Genomic DNA, 21,281 nt, shown 5'->3' with positions numbered 1-21,281 from the left:
CTTTTGTCTAGAACTGCTCAAATCGCTTTGACAGTAGTGTGTTTACCTTATTAGGTACATTGTCTTGCCTAAAAACCATTTTATTACTTTCTCAGTGGTTATGTAGTTGATTTGTTTAACTTGCGTGACTTTGGCTCGGGTATGGGTACAACGTCCATATTGTACCTGCTTAATCGTATTGATCAACGATTTGATATTTCAACGATATTAATTAAAATACTTAACAATGTCGTGGAATTTGTCAATATTTCACGTTATATGTTTCAAAAGAAATGTAGAACAATACATTTATGCTATATTTTGCTTCTTGGTTATGTAAAAGAATTATCCTGAGTGAATTGTCCCTTAAAAGACACTAATGATTGAACTTGAGCAAAATATCAACAAGTAGTCGGATATGCTGTATTATATGAAAGCTGAATGTATTTCGTAAAAAAAAAATATGGATCGATTTCAGTTATAATGCAGTTAAAAGATGCATTTACATATATGCAAAAAAAATCTGTTTAGAATCATACCATCATAATTCGTATTGACAGGCCTAGGTTATATGAAAAAGTCAGAAATTTATAAAGCGAGTTTGACAAGTAGACATTCAACGACACGAGACGGGTTTTGGATAATCCTTGGTATAATAATGATGTATATGTGGTTTCTACAACGTACGTGGATTATTATGTACATTTTTAGGTCATCTGACCCGAAGGGTCAGGATGACCTATAGTCATCATGTTTCGTCCGTCGTCATCCGCCGTCCGCCGTGCGCCGTCCGCCGTCCGCCGTCCGCCGTGCGTTAACTTTTCACATTTTGAACTTCTTCTCAAGTTCTACCAGTGGGATTTGGCTGAAACTTGCATGAAATGATCCTGACACGGTCCCGACAAAGTGTTGTTATTTTTCGGGTCGATCCGAAATCCAACATGGCCGCCACAGCCGCCATCTTGAAAACACATTTTGAACTTCTTCTCAAGTTCTACCAGTGGGATTTGGCTGAAACTTGCATGAAATGATCCTGACATGGTCCCGACAAAGTGTTGTTATTTTTCGGGTCGATCCGAAATCCAAGATGGCCGCCACAGCCGCCATCTTGAAAACACATTTTGAACTTCTTCTCAAGTTCTACCAGTGGGATTTGGCTGAAACTTGCATGAAATGATCCTGACATGGTCCCGACAAAGTGTTGTTATTTTTCGGGTCGATCCGAAATCCAAGATGGCCGCCACAGCCGCCATCTTGAAAACACATTTTGAACTTCTTCTCAAGTTATACCAGTGGGATTTGGCTGAAACTTGCATGAAATGATCCAGACACGGTCCCGACAAAGTGTTGTTATTTTTCGGGTCGATCTGAAATCCAACATGGCCGCCACAACCGCCATCTTGAAAACACATTTTGAACTTCTTCTCAAGTTCTACCAGTGGGATTTGGCTGAAACTTGCATGAAATGATCCTGACATGGTCCCGACAAAGTGTTGTTATTTTTCGGGTCGATCCGAAATCCAAGATGGCCGCCACAGCCGCCATCTTGAAAACACATTTTGAACTTCTTCTCAAGTTCTACCAGTGGGATTTGGCTTAAACTTGCATGAAATGATCCTGACACGGTTCCGACAAAGTGTTGTTATTTTTTGGGTCGATCTGAAATCCAAGATGGCCGCCACAGCCGCTATCTTGAAAACACATTTTGAACTTCTTCTCAAGTTCTACAGGTGGGATTTGGCTGAAACTTGCATGAAATGATCCTGACACGGTCCCGACAAAGTGTTGTTATTTTTCGGGTTGATCCGAAATCCAAGATGGCCGCCACAGCCGCCATCTTGAAAACACATTTTGAACTTCTTCTCAAGTTCTACCTTTGGGATTTGGCTGAAACTTGCATGAAATGATCCTGACATGGTCCTGACAAAGTGTTGTTATTTTTCGGGTCAATCCGAAATCCAAGATGGCCGCCACAGCCGCCATCTTGAAAACACATTTTGAACTTCTTCTCAAGTTCTACCAGTGGGATTTGGCTGAAACTTGCATGAAATGATCCTGACACGGTCCCGGCAAAGTGTTGTTATTTTTCGGGTCGATCTGAAATCCAACATGGCCGCCACAACCGCCATCTTGAAAACACATTTTGAACTTCTTCTCAAGTTCTACCAGTGGGATTTGGCTGAAACTTGCATGAAATGATCCTTACATGGTCCCGACAAAGTGTTGTTATTTTTCGGGTCGATCTGAAATCCAAGATGGCGGCCACAGCCACCATCTTGAAAACACATTTTGAACTTCTACTCAAGTTCTACCGGTGCGATTTGACTGAAACTTGCATGAAATGATCCTGACATGGTCCCGACAAAGTGTTGGTATTTTTCGGGTCGATCCGAAATCCAAGATGGCCGCCACAGCCGCCATCTTGAAAACACATTTTGAACTTCTTCTCAAGTTCTACCTTTGGGATTTGGCTGAAACTTGCATGAAATGATCCTGACATGGTCCCGACAAAGTGTTGTTATTTTTCGGGTCAATCCGAAATCCAAGATGGCCGCCACAGCCGCCATCTTGAAAACACATTTTGAACTTCTTCTCAAGTTCTACCTTTGGGATTTGGCTGAAACTTGCATGAAATTATCCTGACACGGTCCCGAAAAAGTGTTGTTATTTTTCGGGTCGATCCTAAATCCAAGATGGCCGCCACAACCGCCATCTTGAAAACACATTTTGAACTTCTTCTCAAGTTCTACCGGTGGGATTTGGCTGAAACTTACATGAAATGATCCTGACATGGTCCCGACAAAGTATTGTTACATCTCTGGTTGATCCCAAATCGAAGATGACTACCATGACACTATATCTAAGTAATTTCCTATATGTTAAGGCCCTTGGGCCTCTTGTTTGAAATAAAATTTGTTGTAAGAAATTGAAAATTATCCTGACATGATCCTGACAAAGTGACACTATATATAATTAATTTTACTATTGTCAAGGTAGTCAGATGACCGTTAAGGCCCTTTGGGCCTCTTGTTAGGTCATCTGACCCGAAGGGTCAGGATGACCTATAGTCATCATGTTTCGTCCGTCGTCGTCCGCCGTGCGCCGTCCGCCGTGCGTTAACTTTTCACATTTTGAACTTCTTCTCAAGTTCTACCAGTGGGATTTGGCTGAAACTTGCATGAAATGTTCCTGACACGGTCCCGACAAAGTGTTGTTATTTTTCGGGTCGATCCGAAATCCAAGATGGCCGCCACAGCCGCCATCTTGAAAACACATTTTGAACTTCTTCTCAAGTTCTACCAGTGGGATTTGGCTGAAACTTGCATGACATGGTCCCGACAAAGTGTTGTTATTTTTCGGGTCGATCCGAAATCCAAGATGGCCGCCACAGCCGCCATCTTGAAAACACATTTTGAACTTCTTCTCAAGTTCTACCAGTGGGATTTGGCTTAAACTTGCATGAAATGATCCTGACACGGTTCCGACAAAGTGTTGTTATTTTTTGGGTCGATCTGAAATCCAAGATGGCCGCCACAGCCGCTATCTTGAAAACACATTTTGAACTTCTTATCAAGTTCTACCGGTGGGATTTGGCTGAAACTTGCATGAAATGATCCTGACACGGTCCCAACAAAGTGTTGTTATTTTTCGGGTCAATCCGAAATCCAAGATGGCCGCCCGAGCCGTCATCTTGAAAACACATTTTGAACTTCTTCTCAAGTTCTACCAGTGGGATTTGGCTGAAACTTGCATGAAATGATCCTGACATGGTCCCGACAAAGTGTTGTTATTTTTCGGGTCGATCCGAAATCCAAGATGGCCGCCACAGCCGCCATCTTGAAAACACATTTTGAACTTCTTCTCAAGTTCTACCAGTGGGATTTGGCTGAAACTTGCATGAAATGATCCTGACACGGTTCCGACAAAGTGTTGTTATTTTTTGGGTCGATCTGAAATCCAAGATGGCCGCCACAGCCGCTATCTTGAAAACACATTTTGAACTTCTCAAGTTCTACCGGTGGGATTTGGCTGAAACTTGCATGAAATGATCCTGACACGGTCCCGACAAAGTGTTGTTATTTTTCGGGTCGATCCAAAATCCAAGATGGCCGCCACAGCCGCCATCTTGAAAACACATTTTGAACTTCTTCTCAAGTTCTACCTTTGGGGATTTGGCTGAAACTTGCATGAAATGATCCTGACATGGTCCTGACAAAGTGTTGTTATTTTTCGGGTCAATCCGAAATCCAAGATGGCCGCCACAGCCGCCATCTTGAAAACACATTTTGAACTTCTTCTCAAGTTCTACCAGTGGGATTTGGCTGAAACTTGCATGAAATGATCCTGACATGGTCCCGACAAAGTGTTGTTATTTTTCTGGTCGATCTGAAATCCAAGATGGCAGCCACAACCGCCATCTTGAAAACAGATTTTGAACTACTTCTAAAGTTCTGCCAATGCGATTTGGCTGAAACTTGCATGAAATGATCCTGACATGGTCCCGACAAAGTGTTGTTATTTTTCGGGTCGATCTGAAATCCAAGATGGCGGCCACAGCCACCATCTTGAAAACACATTTTGAACTTCTTCTCAAGTTCTACCGGTGCGATTTGACTGAAACTTGCACGAAATGATCCTGACATGGTCCCGACAAAGTGTTGTTATTTTTCGGGTCGATCCGAAATCCAAGATGGCCGCCACAGCCGCCATCTTGAAAACACATTTTGAACTTCTTCTCAAGTTCTACCAGTGCGATTTGGCTGAAACTTGCATGAAATGATCCTGACATGGTCCCGACAAAGTGTTGTTATTTTTCGGGTCAATCCGAAATCCAAGATGGCCGCCACAGCCGCCATCTTGAAAACACATTTTGAACTTCTTCTCAAGTTCTACCGGTGCGATTTGGCTGAAACTTGCATGAAATTATCCTGACACGGTCCCGAAAAAGTGTTGTTATTTTTCGGGTCGATCCTAAATCCAAGATGGCCGCCACAACCGCCATCTTGAAAACACATTTTGAACTTCTTCTCAAGTTCTACCGGTGGGATTTGGCTGAAACTTACATGAAATGATCCTGACATGGTCCCGACAAAGTATTGTTACATCTCTGGTTGATCCCAAATCGAAGATGACTACCATGACACTATATCTAAGTAATTTCCTATATGTTAAGGCCCTTGGGCCTTTTGTTTGAAATAAAATTTGTTGTAAGAAATTGAAAATTATCCTGACATGATCCTGACAAAGTGACACTATATATAATTAATTTTACTATTGTCAAGGTAGTCAGATGACCGTTAAGGCCCTTTGGGCCTCTTGTTAGGTCATCTGACCCGAAGGGTCAGGATGACCTATAGTCATCATGATTTGTCCGCCGACGCCAACCATTATTGGGGAAGGACAAGCATATTTTATATAAATAAGCTTGATCCGACCCCTAGGGGCTGAGGGGTGGGGCCCCAAAAGTGCGAATTTTCTTATTTTAAGCTTTAAGATCCTACTCCTCCTTCATCCTTGGATTGATTTCATCCATATTTGGTGTGAAACAACATTAGGGAAGGACAATCATATTTTATATAAATGAGCCTAGTCCGACCCCTAGGGGCTGAGAGGTGGGGCCCCAAAAAGGCAAATTTTCTTAATTTTAGCTTTAAAATCCTACTCCTCCTTCATCCTTGGATGGATTTCATCTATATATGGTGTAAAACATTATTGGGGAAGGATAATCATATTTTATGTAAATGAGCGTGGTCCAACCCCTAGGGGCTGAGGGGTGGGGCCCCAAATGGGAAAATTTTCTTAATTGTAGCTTTAAAATCCTACTCCCTCTTCATCCTTGGATTGATTTCATCCATATTTGACGTGAAACATCATTGGGGACGGACAATCATATTATAAATGAGCCTGGTCCGACCCCTAGGGGCTGAGGGATGGGGCCCCAAATGGGGAAATTTTCTTAATTTTAGCTTTAAAATCCTACTCCTCCTCCATCCTTGGATAAATTTTATCTATATTTGGTGTGAAACATCATTGGGGAAACACAATTATATTTTATATAAATGAGTCAGGTCCGAACCCTAGGAACTGAGGGGTGGGGCCCCAAAAGGGCAAATTTTCTTAATTTTAGCTGGCCCACTTCCTGTTTTAAGGTTTCAGTCTCCGATCTCAATGAAAATTGGTCTATAGGGGTTTTAATTGATGCCGAACAACATGCAAACATTTTCGTAAAGATTTTGGTATTCCAAGATGGCCGCTGGCCCACTTCCTGTTTTTAGGTTTCAGTCTTCGATCTCAATGAAAATTGGTCTATAGGGGTTTTAATTGATGCCGAACAACATGCAAACATTTTCGTAAAGATTTTGATATTCCAAGATGGTCGCCCTGCCCACTTCCTGTTTTAAGGTTTCAGTCTCCGATCTCAATGAAAATTGGTCTAAAGGGGTTTCAATTGATGCCTAACAACATGCAAACATTTTCGTAAAGATTTTGGTATTACAAGATGGCCGCTGGCCCACTTCCTGTTTTAAGTTTTCAATCTCCAATTGCAATGAAAATTGGTCTATAGGGGTTTTAATTGATGCCGAATAACATGCAAACATTTTCTTAAAGATTTTGGTATTCCAAGATGGCCGCTGGCCCACTTCCTGTTTTAAGGTTTCAGTCTCCGATATCAATGAAAATTGGTCTATAGGGGTTTTAATTGATGCCGAACAACATGCAAACATTTTCGTAAAGATTTTGGTATTCCAAGATGGCCGCTGGCCCACTTCCTGTTTTAAGGTTTCAGTCTTCGATCTCAATGAAAATTGGTCTATAGTGGTTTTAATTGATTCAGAAGGGGGAACTTTAGGTAAGGACAATCATATTTTATAAAGGACCAAGGTAAGACCCATGGGGATAGTATGACCGAGGTCCAAAATGGGAGCTTTGCTGAAATTTGGCTTTAAAATCTGACTCCTCCTTATATAATCCTTGAATGGGTTTCGACCATATTTGGATGAAGGGCTACCAAGTTTGTTCAACAAATGACATTTACCTTTTTCAGAAACTTACATATTCAACTAAGGAGTTCCTTGTATTGTTTATATTAATCGTTGGCCAATACTTTACACTGTGACTTTGTTGTTTTGTGCCATGAGTCAGATGACCGTTAAGGCCCATGGGCCTCTTGTACTGTTTATAATTATGCAGTAATCGCGCAGAGATGTTCATTTATCTACGAGAGGTACATCAATATATGCATGGTTTAAATCCCTATTTTCAAGCGTATTCTAAACTCATATCTGTGATTGAGGATAATATTAATTAGGTATCGGACATGTACACTGGTATTTGTGTATTTAAAATCGATATTTACCAACAGATAGTTTTTATTAGATGGCAGACACCGAAAATATCCACTCTATCTTATGCGAGTAGAGTAGGGCCCATTGTTCTCGTGACGTCACAGGTCAGGGGTCCCGAATCGGGGTCAATGGCTTGGAGCTTCAGGTGTGTTCTAGAGAATAGTCGCATTATCTCCAATACCGTAACCGCTACGAAGCTCGCACTTTCTCCATTCTAAATTTTATCCAATAACGCATTTATCAAGCCATATATGCCAAACCATTCCGTGTACACTTTAAACAATATATAATGTACTATTAAAAGAACTGATATAAGAATAACAAAAATATCAATTCTGTGAAAATGGATGAAAGAACTATATTTTCATATTTTGCTCAGTGATCAACTAAATGTGTAACATCTGGTTTTGAAATTTCTGGTTTCCACATATCTGGTGTGTTCGATTTCTGTTGCAGGCTTTCGAGTGAAAGTAAATTGCATGTATGTGGTTTGTACTGATCCGCATGATTAAACAGAATCAGATATATTCAGCATGTACAAAATATGACATAGCTTTGTGTAATTTCTAACATCTAGCTAGCTGGTATATTGATTCTTAGTCAGTTATCATGAGATGATGGGCTATTCAAATTGTCTTTTGACCGTGGTCTGTCTCTCTCTTCGTGAACGATTCTTGTTATCACTAATTCTCAGAAAGTAGTAAAGGTATTTTTCTCAAATTTTAGATGGAAGGTTTCATTATGTATAAAAAAAATAGTTTGACAAGCAGCAATTCTAGATTTTGACAATTTAAGTTTGTTATCATTAATTCTCAGAAAGTATTGAAGAAATCTATCTCAAATTTTATATGTATATTTTCTATGTGCCTTGAATTATGCATATTGCATTTTAGGACATATATATCCAGAAACAAGATGGTCAACAGGCAACCATCTTAGATTTTGACGATTTAAATTTGTTATCACTATTCCTCAGAAAGTACTGAAGGCATTGTTCTCAAACTTCATAAAAAATTTTCTTCTGATAAACTTAGTTCTTTTTATCCCTATTTCCTTTGATAGACATAGATCATCAATCAGGTGGGTGCCAAAATCGCCCTGGAATCACTTGTGATATATCATGATAAACAAATATACCGAGAACCTGAGTTGATTAAATGTTATAATTGTATAGTTGTGACATAGCAATATAGCTCACATAGAAAGCATGGATCTATTTATAACCATATTCTGAAACTGTTTAATGTTAAATGCATATAATGTTAATCAATCATCCGCTTTACCCGTTTTCTTTAGAAGATACAATATATATATATAACGTACAGTATAAATGTAAACCTTTGTATGGGTACAAGATATCAATAGACAAAAAATGTCTTCTTTTATCATCATATCATACCGCCATGTCATAAATATTGTAAGACATGTCACAGGTAATAACACTTATTGTGATTTCACTCAGGTAAAAATTTAAGTTCATAAATCAATGTTTTTTTGTCTGGAATTGGATAACAGAATTTCATAAACAAATTTCATAATATGAATTGATTGTCTGCAAACTGTTTAGATGTTTTATTATTTTAGCATTTCAAAATTTAAGTCTTCATTATTTTATAATTTTCTTTCATGGTTATATAAACTGCATAGCTGGTTATTTTTGAGAGGTTGATATTTTCACGGTTTCAGTCGATATATTGCTATGATCGCAAAAATTTGATCCACCCCAGAATTAAATACTAATCTAATTAATTAGATATACTGTAATATACAGTCAAACTTCAATAACTGCTAAAATTTAATTTTGCTGTTTTTAGTCCAAATTGCGAAAATTTCAACCCACGAAAATAACCAGCTATGCAGTATATCAAATCTCTCTCAGTGTTACTTTAACTCATCCACACTTGATAATTTCGAAAGTCCATTATGGGGTGGATGAGTGACTTTCACAGTTGAGTGATTGTGTTTTATTTGTGGTTGATCAGGTCTAGTTCAGTCAGTGTCTATAGGATGGTACAGAGGGTGAGTCAAGGTCACATCAAGGTCACAGTCTGCTACAGAGTTATCTCCCTCTATTACCATATCAAGCACTGTCATGTTGACTAGGTCATTGTATTTCGACTCACAGATATTTTAAGTAACACAAAAATCCAGAACATCACAGTGGTATCAGTTACCATCAGTCACATTTTAATGGCTCTACCTACAATACATTACCATATTCAGAAAAAAATATCAGAATTAATGATTTATCACGTTCAAAATAAACATATAAAATTTAGCAATTTGTCATGTTCACAAAACATATCAGAATTAATGATTTATCACATTCACAAAACACATAAATTTTAAACCGTGGGTCAACAGGACAGGCTAGTGTGATGGCTATTCAACTCAAACTAATACACAAAATTAAATGTAATTCTTATGGAAACCATTGAAACATCGATAAAGAGATGTCATATCGTTCACAAAGGAAGAAAACCTGATTTAAAAGATAGACAAGAGGAGATAATATTAACAAAGGGAGGTAATATTGACAAAGGGAGATAACTTGACAGAAATGCTATGATAAGTGACCAATATAAGCTGTTTGAAACAATAAACCATGTACTCACCTTTTCTCAACTGCATGATGAAAATATATGTGTGTTTTCTGTTAATTATATACACCATTCTCTGTACTTCAACAGGAAAAGGGACTCAAAGAATGTCTATTATCAGTAGTTTTGGATATGGGTCTTTCGTATTTTTGCTAGTATAACAACTACATTTGTATTATGAACTTTAGTTATACAAGTCTTTAGTGAATGTATATCTTCATGGCTTTGGTTTTAGAGGTTTTCTCTCTATATATATTAAATTTTTTTAGTTATTTCTTTATCTTAATTGAACTTTTGAAAAAAAAATAGAAGGAAATCCCATAAAAAAAAAACCCAAAAAAACCCTGAAATTGATTATATTAAAATCACTATAAAATAACTTTGAAACCATGAATCCATGGTTTGTTGAGTGGTCTGTTACTGATCCATTTAATAGACCAGTAACAAACCACTAATTTACATACAGCAGCCAGGATGATCTGTTGGAACAAACAAACCATGGTTTGAGAATGGTTTATTGTCTATATGATAAGTATCACACAATGGTTTGTTAGTGATCAGAATTGCACTTAGCCTTAACAGATGTTTATTGTCTATATGATAAGTATCACACAATGGTTTGTTAGTGATCAGAATTGCACTTTAGCCTTAACAGAATGATTTATTAGTGATCCATTGAAGGCAAATATTTTTGAGAATGAGTTATTTTACTTTAAACAAATTTCAAAATGATTGTTTATTTAGAAAGGTTCGTGTTTAGAACACAGGAACTAGCTTTCCATGACGTGTCAAAATGAGGATGCAATCAAAGATTTCTTGCAAGATAATCTTTAACATACACTAATATTGTTTGATTTATACAAAACTGATATCTACATTTCTTGCTATCCCAGGTATTGCATATGTTGATATTCTAACTAGTGATCTTTCAATGGTTAATACTAACGTTAGTGAACCATTTGTGGTTAATTGGTGATCTGTTCCACATATATATCAGGTATGGACTCAACAATTTGTGTGAGTGACGCAGATCACCTGTAGATAAAAGTAAATAACTTCCTTCATTCTAAAACTAGATGCACTAATCCCGATTTCATTCAAAAGCAACTGAGTGGATAGCAAACATCCAGGCATCTGAAACCATTTTGTACAATGTGCAATTTGGTTTCCCCACTCGATACACATACTACCAATCAAATATGGATGATATTCATTGCTTAGATTCTAAGAAGTCAATTACCGGTATATGCAGTAGTCCAGATTAGTCTTATTATGAAAAGTGTATACTTTATTATATTAATAAAATAATGTATCTGTATATATTAGTATTTTAATTAATGTTTTAGTAGATTACATTTATATGTACCTTTGTATCAGCTGAACAGATTAACTAAGATCTGTCTTTATTTTTGCAGCTTCAAAAGAAATCCTAAGTTTGCCGCTGTGAACCTGAAGAAGACTGTAACAAACGACAGATCGAAACCTAGAATATGATGTACTGTGTTAAACAACAGATCCAAACTGACAAATCCAAACCTGGGATATGATGTGCTATGATATAGCATTAATAACAACAGACAGTATTAGTAAAACCCCAACATTCCAGATATTAACATGACCAAATATTTCTTAGTTACATTCCTATCAACAGTTTGTATACGTATTTATTTACTTTAATGATCGATACTACTACAAAGCAAAAGCTTTCACACAAAAAATCTCTTTTATGTGGATACATACAAATGGCTTTAACTCCTTCACCCCTGAAAATTTACAATGGACTGTTCCAGTCTTTGGATTAGAAGAACTCAAAAGTGTCTTTAGGGGTGAATGAGTAACGGTAACATTATTTGGGTGCTGAAAAAACCCAAAGTGACTTGTGTTGGAGGCTAATGTACCCTGGTCATTTCGGTTATTTAGAGTGAATAATTGTTCAACATCCATTCATGTTCAATTACAAGTGGAATTATTGGCTAGGTAGATATTTTCTCTTCGTTCGCTTTCATTTCATATACTTGAAAATATCTTCATATTAAAGTAAATGTTTACATGTGAATAATTTCACCATAGATGTACATGTACAGTACCAAAAAAGGATCACATTGTAAACAGTTTTAAAGCTTGCTTAGCGAATAAATCCACTCATGAAAATATCCATATTTACAGTATGGAAAACTTGATTTATGAAGATATGGGAGAAAGAAAAGTATTTGTATTTACTCTTAGGTTTTGCAGTTTTTTCTGCTATGGCTAAGGTACTCAATTGACATAATTTAGTCCTTTTCTGTATTTAGCCCAGTTCTGGAATTAAGCCTCAAGAACATTGAACTTAAATTAAAATATTCATTAAATGTTGACTGAAAATAGAAATACTGTATTGTTTCCTTTGCAAATTGATTTGTTGCTAAAATTACTATGTGCAATGATTGTGTGAAAGGTATATCTAAGTTTATTTGGGTTGTACACAGTATTTGTAATAACTCTTTTAATAAAATATGGTCACATTTCTAGTATATAAGACCTAGTATATAGTAAACATAATTATTATTTTATTAGATAAAGGGTAAATTTTTAATGATGTGCAGCTTATTTAGCTTGTGGTTCTGTACACTAGAATTGTTTAGGAGTTATCTCCCCTAGACAGATGTAAATGTTAGTTGGTATAACATATAGTGTGATAGGTTCTTTCAGCTTTACAAGTATTAGTAAATAAATGTCCAATTATATTCAATTGTATGTAAGTTTGTATAAAGATAGTGAAATGAAAACTGATCAAGTTTTTGTACTATGTACAATTGATATTGGAACAGGGACTTGGCACAAATTTACAACCAATGGTATATATACACACACATATATATGCATTATACCAGTAGTTGGGAATCTGTGCCAGGTCCCTGTGATTTATGGTGTTTGATGAATTTAACCTGATAATATACAGAATTAGCTAGTCATCTTAATCTGTGCCATACCTGCCACTTATTGTGTAACAGATATTTTCTATTGTTTATACTCTCACTTGCCTTGATTCTGAAATTCTGTGCTCATATTTGATTATTAACTCATTTACCCCTGTGAATTTATAATGGGCTTTTCCAGTCTTTGGATTAGAAGAGCTCACATGAGTCTATAAGGGTGTAAGAGTTAACTTGACAGCTATTACCATAGTAATATGAACTTATGCTTAGGCTTGTTGAAATATAAAGTATTCAAAATGTATTGAATTTATATCAAGTAGTACAAGCATATCTGTACACAAGGAAACAACGTACATTACTTACTTTTTTTTTATAGAATTTTCTAGTCATTTCTTGGGTAGAATCTTTCTTAATTGTTTTTTAAACATAATATTGATACTTTGTCCCTCATGTGGATAGATAAATGTTCGTTGATAAAATAAAGCTTTATTTCTCCCAAGCTAAAGATATTTTTGTAAGAAATTCTTCAGCATTAATGCCAAATAGAAAGTTTAGTCAGAAGCCTGGCACTCTGATCTTTGAGGTGTACCTTCTGGCTTCTTCTGTCAATTACTCTGTCAATACAGATGGCAGAAAGTTATGTAAAAAAAATGGCATGTACTTATATCTCAATGTTGTCAGTAAATGAAATGAGAAAATAATGGGAGATAACTCTCAAAGATCACAAGGTCAGAAGCCATTTATTTATATTGTTTTCTAGTTGTACATAGGAATATTTGATTTGTTGATATATTATTACTGGTGTCACATTGGTATTGCTGTTATATGTCATTGTTGATATTTTATATTATTACTGGTGTAACATTGGTATTGCTGTCATTGTTTATATTGAACATTGTGATTATCCTATTTTAACGACTACTGTATTCAGTCAATCCAAATACATTGTACCCTATTTGTATATATATATTATGTAAATAATGTTTTATCCCCATATTTTTCTTTGCTTTACCAAGTATGTGATATTTATAAAGTACCATGATTAATAAAAATTGTATGAATTAACTCCCCTACAGTCACTCTGATATGAATTACCTCCCCTTATACTAGTCTGATTCACACATAATTCTCTTACGATGAGTTATCTCCCCTTACAGTCTGAATCACAAATAAGTCACAAATTAATTACCTTCCCTTACTGTACACTTTGATTCATACATGGCTACATAACTTTTATGTTGAGTTATCTCCCCTTACACATAACTTGCACACAAATTATCTCCCCTTACAGTCTGATTCACACAATACTCGCATATGAAAACATTATCTCCCCTTTAAGAGTCTGCTTCACACATAATTATCGTACAGACACTTCTTAATAGTATTACACATTTATAGAGGTGTTCATATATATATATATATATATATATATGGAGTCAAAAGCCTATGATGATTCAGGGGGAGCTAATCTAGTATTCATATCAGGTGAGAAATCATTAATAAAAGTTTGACTACTCTGAAATCAATAACTCTATGAAATTCCATTCCAGGAGTATTATTATGTAACATCCTTCTGTTACATTTGTTTGCACCACAATAAGTACATTTACTGTATTTCTGATAGACAGAGATTCTTCTTGGTGTTCAGACAACCAGTCCTTGTAAGGGAAGTAACTCTGTTGTGTCCTTTACTTGTCAGTATCACAGGACTTGTCCTTTGTACCTGGTACTGACTGCTGGTCAGTGGTTTTTTCTCCGGGTACTCCAGTTTTCCTCTATTAACAAACCTGGCCAACCTTAAGTGACCCTGGCTGTTCATAGGACGTTTATCCCCAGTATGTTTACCAGAGTTAAGTAACTCTGATGTGTGTTCGAGTAAAATGAGAAGATAATAATTATGTACAATTTGTCAATGCTAAAATTATGCCAAGAGGGTAAAATGTGTGGGAGTAATGTGCACAGACCTACGCAAGTGTAATATATATTAACTTATTCACCGTGGAAAACACACATTGACTCTTATAGATCATAGACTAGACCAGTCCATTATGAAATTTCAGGGGTAAACATGTCATATACTGTAGGTAGATCTGATTTTTGACACCTTCATTTCATATAACAAAAGCTATTATTATCATAGAATAAATATTTTGTTTTTATTAAAGATAAAAAATTATTTAATTTTAAGGTTATTAATTATTTTGTTTTAATTGAAATGATTAAAGGTAATTATCTAAATTTTAGGTTTACATTATTTCGTTGCAATAGAAATATGAAATGAATCAATAATTTACACAAAATGATTGAATTGGAGAAGTATAAACAATACCTAGTAAATGGATTGTTTCTAATCATGTGACTGTATGATTCATTTGTGAAATATAAAACATTGTTATATCACTATATATTTGTATATGCTAGAAAAATAATAAAGTTATGACTACATTTTCTCCAAACAAGAAACTGTGGGTTTATATATCCTAATAAATATTATGAAAAAAACCATGTCGTTGATCTTGATTTATTGTAAGTGAAATATGTTGGATATTACAGAGTAACCTCCCTTGCGGGTAGGTATCCACTATGACGTCATAATTTTGTGAGCAAAACTTCCATTGTGTTCTCTGAAAGTATGATAACGCTCGCAAATACTTAACACCACAATCAATATCTAACCGCAAGGGCAGATAACTATAATATGCAAATACAGAATATTTGGTTATTGTGAATGTGGGGTAATTCATGCTATTTCACCAAGGCCGCTTGATTGCGAAATTTCCCCTGCACATAATATTATGTACATGTACATGTATAAACTTTATTATCCCCTGCTTTCTCCGAAACGGGGGATATTAATTTGGGTTTGCCTGTCTGTAACACTTCGTTTTCCATGCAATAACTATAAAAAATGTAAACTGATTTTCTTCAAACTTGATGACAAGGTTAAATGCCTTCAGGGCTTGGCAAAGTTCAAACGCGACTGTTGATAGACCTTATTTAGTGGAATAATGGCCCTTTGAATTACTAAAAATGTCATTTTCTGCCATTTCCATGCAATAACTGTAACAAATGTAAACAGATTTTCTTCAAACTTGGTGACAAGGTTAAATGCCTACAGGTTAGGCCAAGTTCAATCGAAACTGTCGATGAACCTTTTTTGGCGGAGTTATGGCCCTTTGCTTAAATTTCAAAAGTCAGTTTCTGCACCTTCCATACAATAACTAATAAATATTAACCAATTTTCTTCAAACTTGGTAACAAGGTTGAACGTCTTAAGTGCCTGGCCAGGTTCGATCAACTCTTTCAGTGGATGTTATTTATCAGAGTTATGGCCCTTTAATTTACAACAAATGTCATTTTTCTGCAGTTTCTGTGTAATAACTAATAAATGTTAAAACTAATATTGTTAAAATTTGGTAACAAAGTTAAATAAATGCCAGGATTAGCCAAGTTCGATTGCCACTTTTGGCAGATCTTAATAAGCAGAGTTATGGCCCTTTGATTTAATAAAAAAAAAAGTCATTTGCTGCCACTTCCGTACAATAACAGTAATAAATACTAATTGATTTTCTTCAAACTTGGTAACAAAGTTAAATGTCTTAGTTCCAAATAAGTTTATTTTTTCATGTTTCAACCAAGGTTAAACCTAACCTCAATAATGTTTACCTACAATATGTCCTGAAAGCGGGGGATGGAAATTCCATGAATAAGCTTGTTGCTAAAACTATGAAAGTGTATCTTTAATGAAAATAATACCACTGAAATCACGGAATTATTCATGTTTACAGTACTGTATTGTTTCTATTGGTGATGATATCACACGCTAACGTCCTTTCAGCAGGAAGATTACAAAGATTTAGTTTCCATTACCACTGGAGATACCAGTCCTGCATTATGGGGTATAACATGTGGTACACGAATCAGTTCCATTGTGATGTCACATTATAATGAAGGCACAATTAACAGCTGAGAGTCACACACCAAACATTGCTGCAATCAAAAAGTCAATAAAGTCTTTGAATAAGTTCACTTTTTATTATATATAATCAACACTTTTATTATGATCACACTTCTCATTTCATGAGCTTAATCTTCATTACATTTTTATAACTTTTTTCTGTTTTAACATAAAGTATGGCCCAACTGGCCATTCTATGTAAAGACAGATATAATACCATCTTCGCAGAAGAAGGAAAGAGATATGGCAAATTTAGGTGATGTCTGGTCAAAAAAAGTTAACTAAAATGCAGACACTTTTCAAAATCAATTTCCATCAAAAACACCCAAAATAATATTGATTTCAACTTTCAGAGCAATTAATATTTCTCTGTTTCAGAATTATTTCCATTTTGATAACACCTAACAGGGTAGTTTGTACTCTTTAATGTGGAAAATATCTTTAAAGGGACAATTCACTCAGGCTTATTCTTTTACATAACCAAAAAGTAAAATATGACATAAATGTATTGTTCTATATTTCTTATGAAACATACAACATAAAATATTGACAATTTCCACGTCATTGTTTAGTATTTTAATTGATACCGTTGTAATTACAAATCGTTGATCAATACGATTAAGCGGGTACAATATGTACGCTGTACCCATATACTAGCCATAGTCACGCACGTTAAACAAATGAACTACATTACCACTGAGGAGGTGATAAATGATTTTTTGGCAAGACAATTCACCTAATAAAGTAAACACACTGCTGTCAGAGCGATTTGAGCAGTTCTAGACAAAAGTTTCATTACTTTACGAGCAAGGGACAGGGTTCGACATACAAGATGTTCGACCACAATGTGTAATGGCGGACAGCGAGCGGGTTTGAACATTTCACACGCATTTCACCACCATGGGCTTTTCTGGCATATCAGAGCAAAACCGACTGATCTAATTTCTATTAGAACTCGGTTTTTCCAATATATGTACAAATTTTAATGTTCTCGTAGACTGAATTGTCCCTTTAAGAAGTGCAACTACATAGTTATGGATACATATGCCGGATATAGATGTAAAACATCTGTTATCTATGTGAATTTAAAACTGAATACAAACTTGATAAAAGCACCATTTAGTAAAGCTTTTCACAACTAAAAATGAGAGGATTTAAAAAAGCAAAATTAAATGCACCATATTTTTGTTACATTATACTTTTCTACCTTTCTACTTAATGCTGCTGATAATTTTTATACTCATTAAGTCTTTTACACATGAACAAGAGGCCCAGAGGGCCTGTATCGCTAACCTGGTTTTTCAGTAATTATCACAACGACTCTGACAATTAGAAAAATTAGCAAAATTGACTCCCAAAGTATAATTTTGAATCACAACCATACAATGATGCTATTGATACCATACAAATATGCTATCCAATACATAGGTTCAGAGACAAAGTAATTTATATGAAAACAGTAGCCTAATTGACCTTTTTGACCCCCCATCTATTGCCGTCTAAGGCCCCTGGGTCAGCCCCATCATTTGCAAAATTTTGAATCCAAACCCTATAAGGATGTAACCATTGCATTATGAGCGTAATCCCATGTTAAGTTGCAGAGAAAAAGTCATTTATATGGAAATTGACCACTTTTGACCACGCCCCTCAGGTCCCCTGGGGGGTCAGTCCTATCATTTGCACAATTTGGAATCCCCACCCTATAAGGATGCTACCATTGCATTATGGGTGCTATCCCATGCTTAATTGCAAAGAAGAAGTCATTTATATGGAAATAGCCAAATTGACCCCTTTTGACCCCACCCTTCAGGCCCCTGGGGGGTCAGCCCCATCATTTGTACAATTTTGAATCCCCACCCTATAAGGATGCTATCATTGCATTATGGGTGCTTTCCCATGCTTGGTTTCAGAGAAGAAGTCGTTTAAATGAAAATAGCCAAATTGACACCTTTTGACCCCGCCCCTCAGGCCCCCGGGGGGTCAGCCCCATCTTTTGTACAATTTTGAATCCCCACCCTATAACGATGCTACCATTGCATTATGAGAGCTGTCTCATACTTGGTTTCAGAGAAGGAGTCGTTTATATGGAAATAGCCAAATTGACCCCTTTTGACCCCGCCCCTCAGGCCCCCCGGGGGTCAGCCCTATCATTTGTACAATTTTGAATAACCACCCTATAACGATACTACCATTGCATTATGAGTGCTATCTCATGCTTAGTTTCAGAGAAAAAGTTGTTTATATGGAAATAGCCAAATTGACCCCTTTTGACCCCGCCCCTCAGGCCCCCCGGGGGTCAGCCCTATCATTTGTACAATTTTGAATAACCACCCTATAACGATACTACCATTGCATTATGGGTGCTATCCCATGCTTGGTTTCAGAGAAGAAGTCGTTTATATGGAAATAGCCAAATTGACCCCTTTTGGCCCCGCCCCTCAGCCCCCTGGGGGGGTCAGCCCCATCATTTGTACAATTTTCAGTAAGTAGCCCATAAGGATGCTACCAGTCAAATTTTGTTGAAATCCGACCAGCAGTTATGGAGAAGAAGTCGATTGTTGACGGATGACAGACGCTGGACGCCAGACCACAGACGACAGACACTGATGCCGGACAAGAGACGACGGACGATACGGTATCCCATAAGCTCACCTCGGTCCTTCGGACCAGGTGAGCTAATAAATTGATGTCATTTGGGTTGAAAGAGTTATTCCCCCTTGCTCCCACCCAGCTACAACTGCAAGTGACTCATTTTCTGTGTATATTAACAATTCCTGGCTAATTACAGGTAATAGATGTAAAAACAATATAAGTTATCAAAGGCACCAAAAGTACCAAAAGTAGAAAGATGATTCTATCATCTTAATATGTACAATTTCTTTTTATTATTATTACATGGTGTAATGCCAATTAATCAATAATGAAAACTTAATTAAGGACATACTAGGTTTTGGTTTGGTGATATGGGACAGCTCTGAGAGAAACAATCAACAGTCTACAAGTAGTCTCGATGACTGCGGAGAGCTTACACCTGAAATATAAAGGGCAGAGGTAGATGTGAACCCCTCCAAACTGTTACATGTAGTTATCAAAGGCACCAAAAGTAGAAAGATGATTCTATCATCTTAATATGTACAATTTCTTTTTATTATTACATGGTGTAATGCCAATTAATCAATAATGAAAACTTAATTAAGGACATACTAGGTTTTGGTTTGGTGATATGGGACAGCTCTGAGAGAAACAATCAACAGTCTACAAGTAGTCTCGATGACTGCGGAGAGCTTACACCTGAAATATAAAGGGCAGAGGTAGATGTGAACCCCTCCAAACTGTTACATGTATTTACTACTACATAGATATGATGTCAATTTTCATCCCCAATATTTGAGATGAGTATTCCCAATGTTTTCCTGACGTTTTCAATAAGCGATTATTGAAATGAAATCACAAATACCAGGTAGACATCTAAAAATCATTACTAGTCATACAGAACAGCTATAAGGGTTCATGTCCATTTAACTGACCCTTGCTTTTTATAGGATGTAAAAGAAACAATTATAACAATATTCTTCTTCAATAAAATTTTGTAGCATTTTATAATGCACAACAGTAGACAGATTTGATGTCCTCATCATATGTGTAAAATAGTTCTACTCTTTGGCACAAAAATATAAAACATATATTGCATTAGTCCCTTGGCAATGGGACATTATAGTATAAAATCATTTTCTTTCTTTTGTTACTGAGGCATAATGTAATTGTCAAAACAAAAAAATCTCAAATTAAACTCACATGAGACACAATCTGCATGTGCACTTATTAAAATATATAATATGTGTCCTTTGTCCTGCAGAAAAATTATGATTCCAAAGAACACATTTGGTGTAGGGATATCTACTAGCATTTAGTCATTGCCTATTTTCGTGCGTCAAATTTTTCATAATTTATACTAAAACGAGAAAATCAAATTATAGCAGTTTTTGAAATTTTGTGATTTGACTGTATCAGTATATATATAATTTATTGTTTATCAGTTCTTCAAGGATCAAATTTTTGCGACCATATAAATGCAGCACACTGAAAATTGACTGCTGTTTGTTTATTTAAAATAAGCTGACTAAGCATATCATATCCACAATAATCAATTAATGTCTCACTGCCAGAAAAAGAAAATTTCAATCCATTATTTAACAAAATCAACTTTTTGCATTCAATTTTTCTAAGTCTATTCCAGTAAACCAAATTTCTTTCGTATGTGAATTATTTTCGTAAGTTTCATGATCAAATTTAGTCCACATAAGTTTATCTCAAGTTTATTTCTGAAGAGAATTGATATCTCCCACAATTATTTTCAAAGGCATTTCCGTTAAATATTAAATCAGATTTATCTTCACAAATATCTTTTGAAATGGAAATCACAAAATTAAAGGCCCAATATTTCTTTGAAATGGCTTTTGATTTTTATAATGGGACAGTA

The 21,281-nt window shown here is 35.9% G+C and overlaps 1 protein-coding gene across 1 annotated transcript in view; it reads left to right on the top strand.

The window, feature by feature from the left end:
* The window catches only part of LOC138324471 (BAR/IMD domain-containing adapter protein 2-like), a 67,835-nt gene extending 55,424 nt beyond the window's left edge, over nucleotides 1–12,411 (top strand). Inside the window, exons 15-16 of the mRNA XM_069269535.1 lie at nucleotides 7,782–7,806; nucleotides 11,341–12,411. Coding sequence (XP_069125636.1) covers nucleotides 7,782–7,806; nucleotides 11,341–11,358 — 43 coding nt within the window. The 3' untranslated portion in view covers nucleotides 11,359–12,411. The remainder of the gene's footprint in view (nucleotides 1–7,781; nucleotides 7,807–11,340) is intronic.
* The last annotated feature ends 8,870 nt before the right edge of the window (nucleotides 12,412–21,281 follow it).

This window comes from Argopecten irradians, chromosome 5 (assembly GCF_041381155.1).
Source record: "Argopecten irradians isolate NY chromosome 5, Ai_NY, whole genome shotgun sequence".
NCBI lineage: Eukaryota > Metazoa > Mollusca > Bivalvia > Pectinida > Pectinidae > Argopecten > Argopecten irradians.
The sequence above is the reverse complement of the archived record's forward strand: the minus strand, read 5'-3'. Positions and strand labels throughout refer to the sequence as shown.